Source organism: Protopterus annectens, chromosome 7.part1, assembly GCF_019279795.1.
Source record: "Protopterus annectens isolate FY-2018-M chromosome 7.part1, PAN1.0, whole genome shotgun sequence".
Lineage (NCBI taxonomy): Eukaryota > Metazoa > Chordata > Ceratodontiformes > Protopteridae > Protopterus > Protopterus annectens.
Window position 1 is genome coordinate 159,694,374 of NC_056740.1, and position 18,960 is coordinate 159,713,333.

General features: G+C 40.6%; 1 protein-coding gene across 1 annotated transcript in view; it reads left to right on the forward strand.

The window, feature by feature from the left end:
* CCDC174 (coiled-coil domain containing 174) overlaps window positions 1–18,960 on the forward strand; it is a 1,254,027-nt gene that overhangs the window by 571,092 nt on the left and 663,975 nt on the right. Inside the window, exon 7 of the mRNA XM_044078610.1 lies at window positions 9,935–10,071. Within this exon, the coding sequence (XP_043934545.1) occupies window positions 9,935–10,071 (137 nt within the window). The remainder of the gene's footprint in view (window positions 1–9,934; window positions 10,072–18,960) is intronic.

An 18,960-nucleotide genomic window follows, 5' to 3' on the forward strand; every position in this document is an offset into this window, starting at 1 on the left:
ATTCTTATTTAGAAACCCTGCTGCTGATCCTGAAACTATTTCACATGGTCCAAAGGGAGTTAAGGCCTCAACAGCAAAAAACCCTACCCCCTCCGACAGAGATTCAAGGGCACTGGTCAGATGGGGAAAAAAGGTTTATACATCTGCAACCTTGGCAATCAGGGTCTTAAACTGTCAGTTTCATATGCTTAAGTACCAACAACATGTTCTGGGATTGCTGAAACAGAAAATGATGTTGATTTCATAATGTGTAGAAAATAAGGAATTGCAGGAATTATTGCATGCAGCTGAACAAGTTGGAAAGCATACTTTGCAATGTGGTTTTGATTCTTTAGAGGCCTCCTGCAGGGCCGCACTTACTGGATCTGTGATTAGGAGGCATACCTGTTTAAAGGAACAAAATTTGCCTGATCATGTTAAAGCGAAATTGCTAGCTGCACCTTTACAGCATGATTCTCTGTTTGGTATTAAGGCAGAAGAGGTTTTAAAGAAAATGGAAGACAAAGCTAAGTCTATGCAAACAGTTAAAGATTTCTTACAAGTTCAGCCACCTAGATTCAGTAGACACTGGCCTACAAAAAAATTGGTCCTTTCCTGTGTCAGACAGAGCTCAAAGGGGCAAATCCAGATGCCCTAAGGGTTCCAGGTACCAGGCTCAAGACTCATACAGGTCAAAGCAATGGGGCGCATCCACCTCCAAATCTGGAGGAGATAAAGCGCAAACCTACAGAAAGCAATCCCAATGACTTCCCTCTGCCTACACCAAGCACTTATCTTTTGGCAGCAGCCATAAGGGGAAAATTAGCACTTTTTGCTCCAAATTGGCAGTTAATAACCCAGGACAAGTGGGTACTGAATATCGTATCACAGGGATACAGATTCCATTTCCACACTCTGCCAATGACAAATGGTTGGCCAGACCTGCCAAAAAAACAATGGGCAGAGGCACAGTAACAAGTTACATCCCTCATGGATATGGGGGCCATTCAGACACTACCAGAACAGGAAAAAGGACAAGGTTTTTACTCAAGACTGTTCTTGGTACCCAGAAAGGGGCAAGGCCTGGTGGCCAATACTGGATTTATCAATTCTGAACACATACCTGGACATTCCAAAATTCAAAATGCTCACTTTGCAACAACTTCTGCCCATGCTGGGCAAGAATGCTTGGCTGGTGACTTTAGACTTAAAAGAGGCATACCTGCATGTCCCAATAAGACAGTTGTGCAGAAGATACCTCAGATTCAAGGCTGGCTTAATGCATTACCAATACTCTGCACTGCCCTTTGGCTTATGAACTGGGCCCAGGGTCTTTACAAAGTGCCTGGCACCAGTAATTGCATTTTGCAGACAAAGAAGTATTCAAATATATCCTTACTTGGACGACTGTCTCATTCAAGCAGAAAACAAGGACACTCCTCTACGACACCTGGCATTTGTGAAAAGGCTTCTAGTATGCCTAGGGTACACAATAAATGAAAAGAAATCACAACTGGTACCCTCTCAAAAGATAACATTCCTGGGTGCAAGCTTGCATACAACTGCCCAGATGGCTTACCTCATGCCAGACAAACAAAGGCAACTGACTACTTACTTCAAACTAATGGCAACAAAAACCCAGTCTTCTGCAAGACAAATTCTGCAGGATCTGGGCTTCATGGCATCCTGCATCCTACTAATTCCATATGCAAGACTGCATATGAGGAAACTTTAATGGTACCTAAAAAGTTTATGGAGTCAACATTCACACAGTCTGGAAACAATGATTCCTCTCATTCCCTGCCTGCAACAGGAGTTTCTATGGTGGGCAAAGGCATGTCAACAAAACATGGGACTGCCCTTCACTCTACCCCCCTGCCAGCCAAACCTTAACAACAGACGCATCAGATTATGCCTGGGGGGCCCACATGGCAGGAAGATGCATTCAGGGCATATGGGCACCAAATCAAATTCATCTACTTATCAACCAGAAAGAGATGCTAGCTGTTCAAAATGCCCTAACAGCCTTCAAGGACTTACTTCATCCAGGACAACTACTGGTAAAGACGTACAACACCACAGTCATGTGGTATATAAACAAGCAATGGGGAACACACTCATACACCCTTTGCAGATTAGCCATGGCACTGTGGGACACAGCTTTGACCAACCAAATAAATCTTCAAGCTTAATTCCTGCCAGGAAAACAGAACACTTTGGCAGACGATTTAAGCAGAAACGTTATGGATCCTCACGAGTGGAAACTAAATCCACAAGTATTCAGCATGATAACCAAGAAATGGGGGAGCCCAGACATAGATCTGTTTGCCTCTCCTCAAAATTATCAGTTGAAAAGATTCTGCACAAGGACTTATCACAGACAAGCATGGAAAGTGGATGCCCTTTCCTTCAGTTGGAAAAACCTGTCAGTTTATGCCTTTCCTCCTCTGCCTCTTCTACCCAAGGTCCTCCTAAAAGTCAGTCAAGAAAAGCCAAAGATGATATTAATTGCCCCGGACTGGCCCCGCCAATATTGGTACCCAATCCTAAGGAACTTGTCTCAATACCCAGTCTTTGCCTCAAAGACCACAACTACTGTCCCAACAAAACATTCAGATCTTGCGCAATCAACTACAGACTCTGAACCTGGCAGCATGGCTAATCATGTAATCATATGAACAACACCTCTCAGTAAAGCTGTGATGGATGTCTTTTTGGAAGCCCGAAGGCCTAGTACTAGAAAATCTTATGCTGACAAATGGAAGAGATTCTGTGCTTCGAATTAAGCACAAGGAACTGATACAGCAGAACCACATATTCCTCAGATATTATAATACTTAACTGAGATGTTTGACAAAAGCCTGTCTTTCTCATCAATCAAAATCCATGCCTCTGCCATTTCAGCTCATTACAATACAGAGCCACCAATCTTTTCTCATCCTTTACTAAAGCAGTATCTTAGAGGAGCCAAAAACCTAAGGCCTCCTAGAAGTTTACCATTACCTGCATGGTACCTCACTTATGTGTTGGAAAAGCTCACCCTGCCTCCATTTGAACCAGCCGCTACCGCGGATATCAAGTTCTTATCATGGAAGACAGCTCTGCTACTAGCAATTACTTCAGCAAGATGAGTTTCAGAGCTACAGGCCCTCATGGCTGTAGAGCCTTTTATCATATTTTACCCAGACAGGGAGTCTCTGAGGACAAATCCTACTTTTATGCCTAAGGTGTTTTCCAGTGTGGCTCTTAACCAAACAATTCATCTGCCAACTTTTTATCCTAATCCGCAGAACAAAGGGGAGAGAATTCTGCATTCCTTGGACGTACACAGACAGCTAAGGTTCTACTTGAGCAGGACAAAAGCTCTAAGAAAAACTGAGCAATTACTAGTGTCATATGCTGCAGGATCAGAAGGAAAAGCTATTTCAAAGCAGACAATTTCAAAGTGGATAAGCCACTGCATCCGTTTCTGCTACTTACACCATGGTAAACCTGTGCCCAAGGGCATTAGGTCTCATTCCACCAGAGCTGCAGCTACTTCAGCAGCCTTTCTCAGAGGAGTACCAACCAAAGATATTCTAGAGGCTGCTGCTTGGAGTTCTGTTCACACCTTTACAAAGCATTGCCATTTGCCTCTCTACCACTGCAGTGCTGCAGGGCCTTATAGCCGCACCTAATGCTGTTTAGCTCCAGCCTCCCAACCATAGCTTTGGGATTCTACCCAAATGTAATGACTGCAACAGTGAAACACAAAGAACATAGTACACTTGTGTACACTTACCATAAATGTAGATGTTCGAGTGTATTCACTTTTGCAGTCCAGGTTACCCTCCCGCCATCCCCCTGTCATTCTACAGCTTGTTTTATACCCCTAACGACCTGACGTCATGGGAAGAGAAGACAGCAGCTGAAGCAAGACCCAAGACTTTGGAATTCAGGCCGACTGATGGAAACCTGCCAGCAGATTACCCAAATGTAATGACTGCAACAGTGAATACACTCTAACATCTACATTTATGGTAAGTGCACACAACTGTACTTTACTTGGACAACAGTCTCATTCAAGCAGAGAACAAGGACACTCTTCTTCGACATCTGGCGTTTGTGAAAAGGCTTCTAACATGCCTAGGGTACACAATAAATGAAATGAAATCACAACTGGTACCCTCTCAAAAGATAACATTCCTGGGTGCAAGCTTAGATGCAACTGCCCAGATGGCTTACCTCGCACCAGACAAGCAAAGGCAACTGAATACTTACTTCAAACTAATGGCAACAAAAGCCCAGTCTTCTACAAGACAAATTCTGCAGGCTCTGGGCTTCATGGCATCCTGCATCCTACTAATTCGATATGCAAGATTGCATATGATGAAACTTCAATGGTATCTAAAAAGTTTATGAAGTCAACATTCACACAGTCTGGAAACAATGATTCCTCTCATTACCTGCCTGCAACAGGAGTTTCTATGGTGGGCAAAGGCATGTCACCAAAACATGGGACTGCCCTTCGCTTTACCCCCCTGCCAGCCAAACCTTAACAACAGACGCATCAGATTATGCCTGGGGGGCCCACATGGCAGGAAGATGCATTCAGGGCTTATGGGCACCAAAACAAATGCATCTACATATCAACCAGAAAGAGATGCTAGCTGTTCAAAATGCCCTAACAGCCTTCAAGGACTTACTTCATCCAGGACAACTACTGAGAAAGACAGACAACACCACAGTCATGTGGTATATAAACAAGCAAGGGGGCACACACTCATACCCCCTTTGCAGATTAGCCATGGCACTGTGGGACACAGCTTTGACCTGCCAAATACATCTTCAAGCTCAATTCCTGCCAGGAAAACAAAACACTCTGGCAGATGATTTACGCAGAAACCTTATGGATCCTCACGAGTGGAAACAAAATCCACAATTCTTCAGCATGATAACAGAGAAATGGGGGAGCCCAGACTTAGATCTATTTGCTTCTCCTCATAATTATCAATTGAAAAGAGTCTGCACATGGACTTATCACACACAAGCATGGAAAGTGGACGCCCTGTCCTTCAGTTGGAAAAACCTATCTGTTTACGCCTTTCCTCCTCTGCCTCTACTACCCAAGGCCCTCCTAAAAGTCAGACAAGAGAAGCCAAAGATGATATTAATTGCCCTGGAGTGGCCTCGCCAATACTGGTAACTAGTCCTAAGGAACTTGTCTCAATACCCAGCTTGGACCTTGCCTCAAAGACCACAACTGCTGTCCCAGCAAAACAATCAGGTCCTGCACAATCAACTGCAAACTATGAACCTGGCAGCATGGCTAATCATGTAGTCATACAAACAACACCTCTCAGTAAAGCTGTGATGGATGTCATTTTGGAAGCCAGAAGGCCTAGCACTAGAAAATCTTGTGCTGACAAATGGAAGAGATTCTATGCTTGGAAGCAAGCACAAGGAACTGATATTGCAAAACCAAATATTCCTCAGATATTACAATAATTAACTGAGATGCTTGACAAAGGCCTATCTTTCTCATCAATCAAAATCCATGCCTCTGCCATTTCAGCTCATTACAATACAGAGCCACCAATCTTTTCTCATCCTTTACTAAAGCAGTATTGCTGCGTTAGCGTTGTCGCCTCTCAGTAAGACGCTGTCCGATTCTCAGCTAGACCGTCTTCTGTGTGGAGACATGCGTGAATGAACGTACCTTCATTGAAGGTTGTGCGTCAGGGCTGGTAACTCGGCACGTAAAACTCAACTACCAGTCATTAGTGGATCGGAGTTCCACTGTGGCGAACCCTAACTGGGAAAAGCCGAAAGACACAAACAAACAAACTAAAGCAGTATCTTAGAGGAGCCAAAAATTTAAGGCCTCCTAGAAGATCACCATTACCTGCATGGGACCTCAATTATGTGTTGGAAAAGCTCACCCTGCCTCCATTTGAACCAGCTGCTACAGCTGATCTAAAGTTCTTATCATGGAAAACAGCTCTGCTACTAGCAATTACTTCAGCAAGAAGAGTTTCAGAGCTACAGACCCTCATGGCTGTAGAGCCTTTTATCATATTTTACCCAGACAGGGTGCCTCTGAGGACAAATCCTACTTTTATGCCTAAGGTAGTTTCCAGTGTGGCTCTTAATCAAACAATTCATCTGCCAACTTTTTATCCAAATCCGCAGAACAAGGGGGAGAGAATTCTGCATTCCTTGGACGTACACAGGCAGCTAAGATTCTACTTGAGCAGGACTAAAGCTCTAAGAAAAACTGAGCAATTACTAGTGTCATATGCTGCAGGATCAGAAGGAAAGGCTATTTCAAAGCAGACTATTTCAAAGTAGATAAGCCACTGTATCCGTTTCTGCTACTTACTCCATTGTAAACCTGTGCCCATGGGCATTAGATCTGATTCCACCAGAGCTGCAGCTACTTCAGCAGCCTTTCTCAGAGGAGTACCAACCAAAGACATTCTAGAGGCTGCTACCGGAGTTCTGTTCACACCTTTACAAAGCATTACCATTTGCTTCTCTACTCTAAGTTCAGGGCAGGCTTTGCCACTGCAGTGCTGCAGGGCCTTTTAGCCGCACCTAATGCTGTTTAGCTCCAGCCTCCCAACCATAGCTTTGGGATTCTACCCAAATGTGATGACTGCAGCAGTGAAGCACGGAGAACATAGTACTGTTGTGTACACTTACCATAAATGTAGATGTTCGAGTGTATTCACTGTTGCAGTCCAGGTTACCCTCCCACCATCCCCCTGTCATTCTGAAATTTATCTTTCCTTCTCTATCCTCTACAACCTATGTGGTGTATTTGCTTGTAGATGAAGGTAAAGTTTATATTGATGCATGTGTGTGTGTGTGTGTGTGTGTGTGTGTGTGTGTGTGTGTGTGTGTGTGTGTGTGTGTGTGTGTATATATATATATATATATATATATATATATGTATAAAATATAATTTTGCTACCTTTTTGGGGGCACCTGACATCGGGGACAAGAAAAATTAAAGAAAATGGCATTGGCTGCATGTTTATACCCCTGACGACCTAACATCATGGAAGAGAGGACAGCAACTGACGCAGGACCCAAGACTTTGGAATTCAGGCCGACTGAGGGCAACCTGCCAGCAGATTAACCAAATGTTATGACTGCAACAGTGAATACACTCGAACATCTACATTTATGGTAAGTGTACACAACTGTACTTTCCCACACTTCCTTAACCTGGTCCGTAACCTCCGTTCGCATACTTACCTTACCCCAGTCCGTAACCTTCCCACCACAGTAGAGTAAATAGCGAAGCCATGGAACAGACAACCGAAATCTTACCCTAGGTAAGATTTTGAAGTTCCATGGCTACGATATTTTGAGTTTTCGACAAAAACGGGTCGATGATATAGATTTCGAAGTTTAAAAACTTCAATACTATAATATAGACCTCACTTGTCCATTCTTCATCTGACACTGTGGACGATACGGTTTCGATCCCTTTTAGACAGCACTTTTCTGACTATGTGCTCAGGGTTTTACAGGTGGCAAAAAAAACACATCCAGAAAGTCTTTTATGTCCAAATGGAAAAGATTTTCTGTCTGGTGCCATACTCGTAACCAGGACCATTTTTCTGTGGGAGTCCATCTGGCTCTGTCCTGTTTGTGCGATTTTCTCCAGTCTGGCTTTGCCTATTCTTCTGCAAAGGCCAATTTGTCAGCTTTTTTTTTTTGCCTGTCTGCCCTTGAATCCTGCTTTGGCTTCTTGTGTTGAGGTCAAACAATTTCTTAAAGTCATCCTCCCTCTTGTGCCCCAAGGAAACTTATTCCTCCTCCTTGGGACCTTAATTTTGTTTTGGAAAAATTGACTCTGGCTCCTTTTCAGCCTGCAGTTTCAGCTTCTCTGCAACATTGTACCTGGAAGATTGCCTTGCTGCTTGCTCTTACTTCTGCTTAGAGAGTTTCTGAGCTTCAAGCCCTTATGGCCATTCCTTCTTTTTTGTTTTTTTTTCCACAGAGACAGGGTGTCCCTTCGTACTAATCCTTCTTTTATGCCCAGGGTTGTTAATGAGTTGTCCTTAAATGTGGTAATAGAACTCCCTTCCTTTTTTCCTTCACCACTGTCTGCTAGTGAGCGTCCTTCATGCATTGATTTGCACAGACAGCTCAGGTAATACACTTTTTTCACTTCCCCAGGCTGACTTGTATCATTACTATTATTTTCTGCCCTTCCCCTGTAACATTATGTTCTCCTTCTCTTTTCAACTCCCCTGTTATACTGTCCCACTCCATAAACATCTAATTCCCTTCTTCTTATATTCCAGCTGTTATGCCTTCTCTGCTATTATATGCTTTTTTTCTCTGTCATTTCTACTTTCCCTTCTCCTCTCTCCTACCTCTCCTCTCCCTATGTAGCCTTTTCTTCTGATCATATAACCCATCAAACTCAGTAGCTACATTCTCTACAATGCTTTTGTTGCATAAAACATATTCAAAGAATTGTGTGCTATTAAACCGTTACTCTCCTGGGCCTTCAATATACGGCCCATTTGTACCCCAAATTATGTACTTTTAGTCTGTGTGTCACCAACCTTTGCACTGAAGTACCTGTGCACTTTTTTAAATAATTGGTATTTCTCACTATCTCATGGTGCTAAGCACCTGTATCCGCATTATTTTTCATAATGATGTTCTTGCTTACAAATTGTCATTTTTTCTTTATATTTCCTATGTTCTGTTTCAAGTAAATGTTATTCACATTTTAGTACTGTGTTAAATTACTGTATTCTCAGTGTTTGCTTAAGTTTTGTAAATAATATTGTTTTTTTAAATATTTGTATTTGAAACTTTTCTCCCCGAGCCTCTGCTGAAGACGGGCTTCTAACAAAGCCAGACCTCCTCAGTAAACAAATGACAAGTAAAATAAAAATAAAATAAAATTATTTTGATAAAACTAAGACCATTTATAAGTCTGACCAGCTTCTTGTTTCTTTTCATTCCAGGAATTTGTATTTAGCTGTTTCCAAGCAAACCATCTCTTCCTGGTTATCTAAGGCCATTTCCTTTTGTTGTCATTTTCATGGCAAGTGTGGGTCTGCTTCAGCTAGAGCTCATTCTACTAGGGCTGTTGCCTCTTCTGGTGCTTTCTTCAATGGTTTGGACACCATTTCCATACTTGAATCTGCTGCTTGGTCCTCAATGCACACCTTTACTAAGCATTATAAGTTGGATATGGTTTCTTGGGCTAAAATAGTTTTTGCTGAGGCCATCTTGCATGGGTTTATTGAGGGCTTTTCCAAGCCTTTCACCTCCCACTCCATTTCATGAGCTTTGGTACTCTCCCCAAGGTGAAGAATACTGCAACAGTGATATAAAAGGACATAGAACAGTTGTGTAAAATCTTACTTTAACAGTAGATGTCCTTCTCTTCACTGTTGCAGTATTTAGTCCCTCCCTCCTTTCTCCCATTTTCTTTGGGTTTTGATTTGGTTACCTCTTGGCCAAAGGTCCCCCTTTTTCCATCAACATTAGTCCCCCTTTGGATGTGCATAGCCTACTTTAGTCCTGTGGAGATTGTTCTGTACAGGGGCAATTCAGTTCTGGGTAACTGGGTCTGTAAGTCACCTTTATGTCCTATGTCCTGTGCAGGGAGCATAACTTGTGACATACCGTGCATACAAAATCTAAAGGCTGTGGTGTACTGGCTGGATATCGGACTGTCCCTAAGGTGAAGAATACTGCAACAGTGAAAAGAAGGACAGTTACTGTTCTGGTAAGATTTTACACAACTCTACTTTCAGGAGGAGTGTGTATGGTTCTGAATGAATTGTGCATCTTCTTTGTAATAATCGGTTGTCTATCACTCACACATAACTCAGATAAGATACGCAGATGTATACTTCAGTAGTTTTGTGTCGCATTAATTATAGAAGTTGCCTCTAGTTATTGTTCATATTTATCATCTTGGTCTGCATTTCAGAAAAACAGCTGAAGAGAAGACATTGTTGTCAGAAGATATGCGAAGAGAGCTACAGCGGCAGAAATGGGAGGAAGAGGAGCAAGAAGCATTGGCAAGGCCAGTGGGACCCCTTCATTATGAAGACATACGAGCAAATGGTAATGTTTCTGTAACAGCTTGTTGATTAATTTATTTACGCCATTTCTGAAATACTGGCACTGGCTTCAAATAAAAATACAAGTATTTTACCTGATTATGCAGTAATCTCCAGATGTGCAAAATGCAGCACCATGTTACATAATACTGCATCATCTGGTTCTAGCATATATGGATCAGTGATACTGAAATATCTAATGATGTTCATTCAAGCTGCATTTTTTTTATACATCATCTTCTGGAGTTGTATTCTTTCTGGATGTAAAATTCACACATAGGTTAAACTTAAGAAGTATGGTGGAGAGGGACATATGTCTCAGTATAACTGTCACTAAAAATACTACACCACACAAAGCAAATTCAATCAACTGCAGACGTGTCTGTCTGTTTCATAATATACTTAGTACCTCAGGTAATGTTTTTATACACTGTAAAAGCCACCGAAATTTCAGTTTTATGTAAGTCATTAATTACATCCTTAACCTATGGCCTCATTTATATTATTAAACAACTAAGAACTAAATGCTGTGCAAGCAGTTATTTTCAATGGATCATAGAGTTAAAGTCCTGAATTCTAACAGTGTTGAACTTTAAAAACAAATTCTGCTTCTTTTCTTTCTAATGTTCTTTCCAGTCTGCATTTAGAGTGTGTCATATTCTTTTGCAAAAAACATTTACAGGGTAAACTTGACTCAGCTCTTCCCAGTTTACTTAATTAACTCTTTTGTGTCTGTAGCGCCTTTTTTGTATCCCTTCAGTTCACACCTGTTGTTCTTTATGGCATCCTGACCTTTTTTGTGTGTTGCTTCTTTAGCTAAGTGACTTGCCAGTTAATAATAGCATTAGAAAGGGCAAATAATAATTAACAAAGTGACACCAAGATTGTTAATGTAGCATATCCTGCAATAGAGAAATAATTCACTGCCACATATTATTCATATTTTTGTATTTATGTTCATATTTTTATAACAGAGACCTATGTGCTGTTAGAGGGTATGTTCAGAAATGCCATTGTGGGAGACAGGAATGTTAATTGCCAGTATCTAGTTACATCACACTGTACTTGTGATACTGCAAATTGTTTGTTAGTAACTATGAAAACAAAACAGTATTTCCATATCTACTTATTATTTAAAAAAAAAAAAAAAAAAACTTGTTTATTCCATGACATCAGGTGAAACCTTAGACGATGTAGAAAATCGTCCTTGATATTTGAATTCTCAAGTTGCACATCTTGAGAGATGATCATTGTTTTTTGTATTGCTAATTATATAGTTAAGCATACTTTTTCAAATTAGTGAAAATATCTGAATAGACATGTACTCAGAGAGCAATTTATTGCGGTCGTGTGAAAGCTTATGTGTGGTGAACAAAGTGTTCATAACTAGGTTGTACAGTTTCCTCAATATGACCATCAAAAATGTAATTTTGGTTTTGTGTGCATTATAAAATACTATTTTGGAAAGAATATGAATGCACTGGATATGATCACTGTAAAGAATGTTCCTTACTGATAACATTGCTATTTGTACAGTTTTTGATAGCTTTTGTTGTTCACCAAATGTTTATATTTGTGTAGCTTTGTTTCTTAAGTTGATTTTTCTGAAAATACTCTGGAATGCAAAGATGTGTGAAGGCAGCTAGAGGTTTAATGTTCCACACAACTTGGGTGTTAATGAGTTAACATGTACTATGACAGTATCATGCTCTTTGTTATTTGCTCATGTGTCATCACTTTTTACATTTTCATTGTTCTACCAATATAAAATAAATTGCATCTTCAAAGTATTGCATATACAGTTCTAATAATGGTACAGCTACAATTTAAGTCCTGGACATTAATGTGCATACAGAGTTGTGACAGCATATAGTTATAAAAAAAAACTACTTATAAGATCATAGAATTAATTTCCAGTGCCTGAAGGGTTAAAAGATTATCTCCAACAAAAGTAAATACATTTTGGTTTATATAGATATGTACTCACATTCTCTCACTTTTACATTGAGAACTCTCTCCTTCTATCCTAGAAGTAATTAAAGGTTTCCAGCATTTACATAAGAGATGCACACTTAGAAAGGAATGACACTCCCCAGATTTGTTACTGGTAAATAGTACTGCCCAGTATTTTCAAAGAATATCTTGGACTTTCTGTGTTAAAAAGTTGTACTCTGTTACAAAATATATCAGATCTCTTCTTGTTAATTTGTATTCATTATTTAAATAATTTCTCATTGTATAATCTCTAACAGTATAATAATCTGCAACATGACCTTTTGAGATTAGTAGACTAAGGAGAATGTTTGATTACAATCAAATTTTATTATAAAGTTCAGGGTTTGAATGCTATGATCCCTTGGAAAGTACCTGACGTAGTCACTGTTGCAGTATTCTTAAATGGGTTGTAGCTCACTTACATCAGGCTGGGGTACCAAACTTTACCTTCCTAGGATGTATGTCCAGTAATGCATATGGCTATAAAGTCAGACAGTCCTCCAGACTGTCTCACTGCCAGCCCAAACACAGGTTGTTGCACCCGATGAACTGTGATCATTTGGTCGCTTGGTACCCTAGTTTTGCTTGTCAGATCAGGTAAGTATCCTGCTGGGGATCTTTCCTTTCTAAACTTTTGATTATTTTGCTGGTTATTAGATGTCAGCTAGGAGGGATCAGTGTGGGTGCAGTAGACAAGTTCCTTGCAAAGACTTGGCATGCTTAGTGCCTGTTCTCACTGGGCCACAAACATGATTAGAAATCCTGCTCCATACGGCAGTTGTTTTGGCCATCCACACTTAATACCTTCCTCAACAGCCACTGTCTGAAAGGCTTGGCCCACTCCACTATGTCAGAAGACCCAGACATTGGCCTCCAGTTTAACAAAAAACTTAAAAGAGCTGGATAGGATTCAGAATCAGACATACCCGCTAAGGTGGTCAAACCCACAGTGCATCATTCGTCTTCTCATGAGCCCTCTACTGCCACGCCGACCATAGCTGGTACAGCTCCTGATGACTGAGTCCTCCGAACCACAACCCGTTATTTTGGAGGGCCCTCGAGGAGTTCCTCAGAGCCTTGTATGGGAGGAGATTCCTGGTACTTTGATACAAATGTGCCAAGGCTCAGAACCCCTCTAATCTGCTTCAGACAGACATCACCCCTTAAGAAGAAAAAGCAAAACTTAACTCAGTGTCCCTTTATTCATTCAGGGTGAAAGAATAGATTCATTTTTCTCAGGGTTTATTCAAGGCAATCCTGTCTCTCAAACCACATTCCTTAGTGAGCCAGCCTTCTCAGACCACACCACACAAATAGGCCTTAGATTCATCCTCCTCTAATGAGGAACCTGACGGATTCTGACCACTATTTTGACTACTGTTCTCAATTACTCTCCCATGAACAGATATCCTCAGATGAGGGAGACTCACTGTCTCCAGATTCTCACTTGGAAGAGACCTTCTTTGGAAAAACTTTACAAAACATGATGAAGCATTTTGAATGGCAATCCAGACAGGTGTCTGAGGTGCAAAAGAGATACTACAATTATCTGTGATGGACACTCCTGCATTTCCTGTTCTCCCATTGCTAGATGCTGACCTAGATGCATTTCAAGATAACTCTTCTGCACCTGATTCTCATCCTGCAGCTATGAAAAAGCCATGTAGGTTATTCAGAGTTCCTGATGAACAAAAGTACCTCTGCAAAACCGTGTGGCAGACTCAGTTGCAGTATCCCTGGCCTCAAACAAACCTTCCAAGCTGCTGTCTTGCACCAGTATTCTCCCCAATGACAAGGACAGTCGAACAATGGACAGATCGGGTAAGAAAATGTGTACTTCTTACTCCTTAGCTTTCAGAGTTATAAACTACCAAATTCAGATAACTTATTGTCTTTGCTATAGTCCTTAAGCAGGACCATCGTGGAGCCCCAGACACTGGAGTCAGAACATCATATGCAGTCTGTAGTGGCCCAGGCTTCTTAAATAGCCAATCACAGAATAAAATGCAGCTGTGATGCTTGCGTCATCCAGGGCAGCTGCTACTAATTCAGTGATTGGCAGTATACCTGGCTGCGAGGCCATTCTGTTCCAGAAGTTTTTAATTCTGAGATTCTAGATTCCCCCTTGGATAACAACCTCCTTTCTGGCTGATAAGCTGCCAGTCTTTACAAAGCTTTGCAGGAACAGGGCAAGACAAGGAATTGATTGACTTCAGTTTTTGCTTTTTACATTTCCCAGGTACGACAGAAATTATCCAGCAAAATCTACCTCATATTCCCAAAGAGATCCTAGAACACCTCATAGACAAAGGAAAATTCCTAAGAAAATATCCCCAGAAAAACTCCAAGGGATACGCCTTCTGGGAATCCTCCATTTGGTAGTAGGCCCCTGGGACTGTATTCCACATACTTCCCTCTCCAAAGCCCAAGCCTCCACTCCCCTCTCAAAAACACTCTGTTTTTTTTCCTTTCTGTGAAGCAATAACCTCAGAAAAGTGGATCTTAAGCATTATTAAGGACGGTTATACTATGTCTTGGGAAAGCAGCTCAACTCCTGGAGAAATAACCCCCACCTTCATCCAACCAAATACACCTGCTAGACCCTATTGTGCAAGACGTACTGACCAAGAGAATCATAGAAGACTTCCCTCCTTCCTATTTAGGAAAGGGATTTTACTCAAGGATCTTTCTTGTCCCAAGGAAACAGGGCCAAAGGAGACTTATCCTGGACTTATCCCAGCTAAACACCTTTCTGAGAGTTCCCTCTTGCAAAATGCTGTCTTTACAAACTCTTCTACCCTTCCTACTTCCCCAGTCTTTTCTAGTATCCTTAGACCTAAATGATGCTTATCTTCATGTTCCCATCCATCCTGCTGCAACAAATTTCTCAGTTTCTTACTGGGTCATCACAATTTCAGTGTACTGCTTTGCCCTTTGGTCTTTCTACAGCTTCAAGTTTTTTTTTTTTACAAATTGTCTGGCCCAGCAGTGGCTTTCTGATGCACTTAAGGCATACAGATCTTCCCTTACATGGATCACCTTCTACCTCATGCTTTATTCAGTGATACTCTTCTAAAACACCTTTGTTACATGATGCAACTTTTGACACTCCTAGGGTTCACTTTCAATTTCAAAAAATCCCTGCTCATTCCCACCCAATAGCTGACCTTTCTGGGATGCTGCCTGGACACGTCTGCATTGCATGCCTCTATTCCTCAAGAGAAGGTCACCTCTTTAGTCGATGAGTTCTTAATGCTTTCCAGCAAGGATGATCTGAGTCAGACAAACTTTTAGTGACCTAGGACTCATGGCTGCCACCATTCCTATGCTGCTCCTTGCCAGACTACACATGAGGAAAATACAATAGTATCTGAAATTAGTGTTGTCCCAACACTCTCACCCTCTAGATGCCTGCATTCCTGTTCTTTCTTGCATCAAGAAAGAACTCATGTGGTGGAGCAACCAGGTTACACCCAACCCAAGTTTTCTATTCACTCCAGCCCCACCGAACCAAGTCCTCTTTACAGATGCTTTATACAGGGCATGGGGGTCTTGGACAAGAGACCACATAATACAAGGGGAGTGGCCTGCCTGTGTATTAAAAGAACACATCAGCTAAAAGGAAATGAGGGTATTTGTGCAAGTCCTACAGACATTCTCATATCTATGGAAACCAGGGACTCTGCTTGTGTACACGGACAGCATCACAGTGCTGTACATAACAAGCAGGGAGGAACAAGATCCTACCCTCTGTGCAGGCTGGCACACGAGGTCTGGCACTTGGAATCTAATAAACAAAGTGGTCTCAGTGCCAACACGAAAAAACTAGTAAACTTGCACAAAGCACCGGGAAACCAGCAGTCTTGATAGTCCGTTTATTGCACACATGAGAACACATACACCAACCACAGACCAGAACAAGAATAACGTTGTGATAGAATTCCTTTTACGTTTTCGTATGAAGGATGAAGTTTGGATGACGAAAACGTAAAAGGAATTCTATCACAACGTTATTCTTGTTCTGGTCTGTGGTTGGTGTATGTGTTCTCATGTGTACAGTAAACGGACTGTTAAGACTGCTGGTTGCCCGGTGCTTTTGTGCAAGTTTACTTAGAATCTAACCTGAATCTTATACTTACAATGACCTATATTCTCCCTCAGCAAAATGTATTGGCCAGACTCTCTAAGCAGGGGACATAGAGGATCCTCACGAATGGTCCTTGAACATAGAGGTCTTCACATCCGTAGACCTCTTTCCCTCTCCCAAGCATCATCTGCTCCCACTTTTCTGCACAAGGAATCCATCACTTGTAGTCTGGAGGACAGATGCTTTTTCCTTCCAGTGGGCAGGGAAGTTTATTATGTATACGCCCCCCAGCTCTATCTCCTGGACTTCTTCTGAAGCTCAAGAAAGAATCCTTCCCACCCACCTAATCCCATCAGAGGGATGCAACCCATTAGTTAAGAATACTGCAACAGTGAACAGAAGGACATCTACTGTTATGGTAAGCTCTTACACAAATGTACTTCATGCTGAGCAACTAATTAATAACAGAAGTTATACCACTGGTGTGCAACTATTTAATATTCATACAAAGCTGACATTTTTAATAGCTTTTGATCCTATAAAATATTTTTATCTGAGGGCACCAGATACCCAGTGAAGTAAAGAAGATAGGTTTTCTTTGTTTTATCACCACTTCATTCATCTTGTCATAGTTTGTGACAGAAAGATATGCAAATAAATACCAGACATATATCAGTTGAAAGATTATCCAAACTGATAAGACAGTTAAATGTGATGATGACTGCTGTGGCATCAGCATAATATCAACACTGATTTTCCATTTTTACTGTCAGCATAACATCAACACTGCTTCACCATTCTTACCATCAACATTGCTTTTCCATTCTTACCATCAGCATATCAACACTGCTTTGTCATTCTTAGTGTCAGCATCAGTTGTAAACTTAGAGGGAGTTGTTGCCAGTTGGAATATCTTTGAGAGTGTAAGAACTGGACATATTAACAAATGTAGAATAAGCATTTCCAGGAGACACGCAAGGTATGCTCCTCTGTGGTGGAACTTAACACATTCTAAATTAATGAGGAAGAAAAAAAGAAAAAGTTTAACATTTGGAAAAGGTTTAGGAACAGGTCTGCTAAAAAGAGACTATAATGTGGTTAGTAGGAGATTGAAGGCTTCTTTAAGTAATGCCAAATGTAAGTATGAAAGACATTTAGCGTCATAGGTGACTATATAAAAATGTTATGTAACGCAATCTAAGGGTTATGCGAAAACATTAGGTCCAATTGTATATGAAGGTTAGAAACTATATGTAGGGGAGAAACTGGCTGATGTTTTTAGTAATTATTTCTTAGTGGGTGATAATATGGGTGTAAAGAACATTTATGACGTAATAAGTGAAGACATTTTTTGCCCAACTATTAGCCTGGAAATGGTGACAAGATTGTTGTATTGGACCTGATAAATCTCCCTGTGTCCTTCTGGATTGTTTAACAAATATTTATCTGCCACTATCACCTCCTTTTTCAACAAAATGTCACTATACAGATATTACTAGTAGCTGGAAATTTTAAGATGTTATACCAGTACATATAGGGGGCTCTGTGGAAAAAAATTGCCAATTACAGGCCGGTTAGCCTTACATTGCTAGAAGGTGAGAGCTTTGAAAGATGCTTGTTAACAATATGAAACTGTGGACTACAGGGTAGTTTAATGTATATAGCTCAGCATGGGAACCAATCAACCTTTTCTAACCTGATTAATTTTTATGAACCCATTTCTTTAGCACTGGATCTCAGATTTTCCACTGTAGTTGTATATTTAGAAACATCTAAGGCTTTTGATAGTATTCCACACATTGTTTTAGAGGCCATATATAAACACTGTAAATCCTTAAGTCATTCGATGGGTTGCAGACTGGCTCACTGGCAGGTTGCATTGGATAAAAAGAGAGATATACTTCAGAGTGGGCACAGGTTATCAAAGGAGTCCCTCAGAGTTTGATCGTGGGTCCATTGTTTAACATTATTTTTCCACTAATACCTAAACTTTCAATATTTTGGATGTAAATTATGCTGATGATATTAAAACTGGATTAGTAGTTAACAATACAAATGATATGTTCAGTTAGTAGCTAGGCCAGCTTGCTTTGTGGTTTAAGCAGAATGGGTGGAAATTCAACTTGATAAAATGTGGAGTTCTGCATTTTGGTAAAATCAATGTATTTACTGATGTGAAATTAGGATATGCTGATGTACAGAAAATGACTGTATAAGGATCTGGGGATTAACATTAATTGTAATTTTAAATTCAGATTCCATGTTCAGAATATTAAGGTTATATCGATGAAAGTGGTAGTTTTAATTTGTAGGAATTTTGCTAGAAGGATTATGGAATTTTGAAATAAAAAAAACAGTTTTAGCATACATTTCACCATTGGAATATAATATGTTGTTTTGCTTGCTTGCCAAAGGAGACATAATAATGCTGGAGAGAATCCAGTGTATGTTTACCAAATGAATTCCTGGGCCCAGTGTCGATTCATATTATTCCATACATACATATATACAAATATTTCAAACACTGGCATTAATACCCTTCTAGCTTGCCAATTTACCAAAACACTTGTTCTCATAATAAGTATCCAGGCTGTTCTTAAAAATACCTAAACTAGTACTTGCTTTAATGTAATTTGGTGGTCTGTTCCATGCATCAGCTACTCTGTCAGAGAATCGGTTAGTACACTTCTCATTCCTATAGAATCATCTACACAGGTTGTCTGATGATTCTCTAGTACTTTTTTATTAATCCCAAACATTCTCAGAGGTAGTTGTCACTAAGTGCCCTATATACCTGAGTAAGATCTCCTT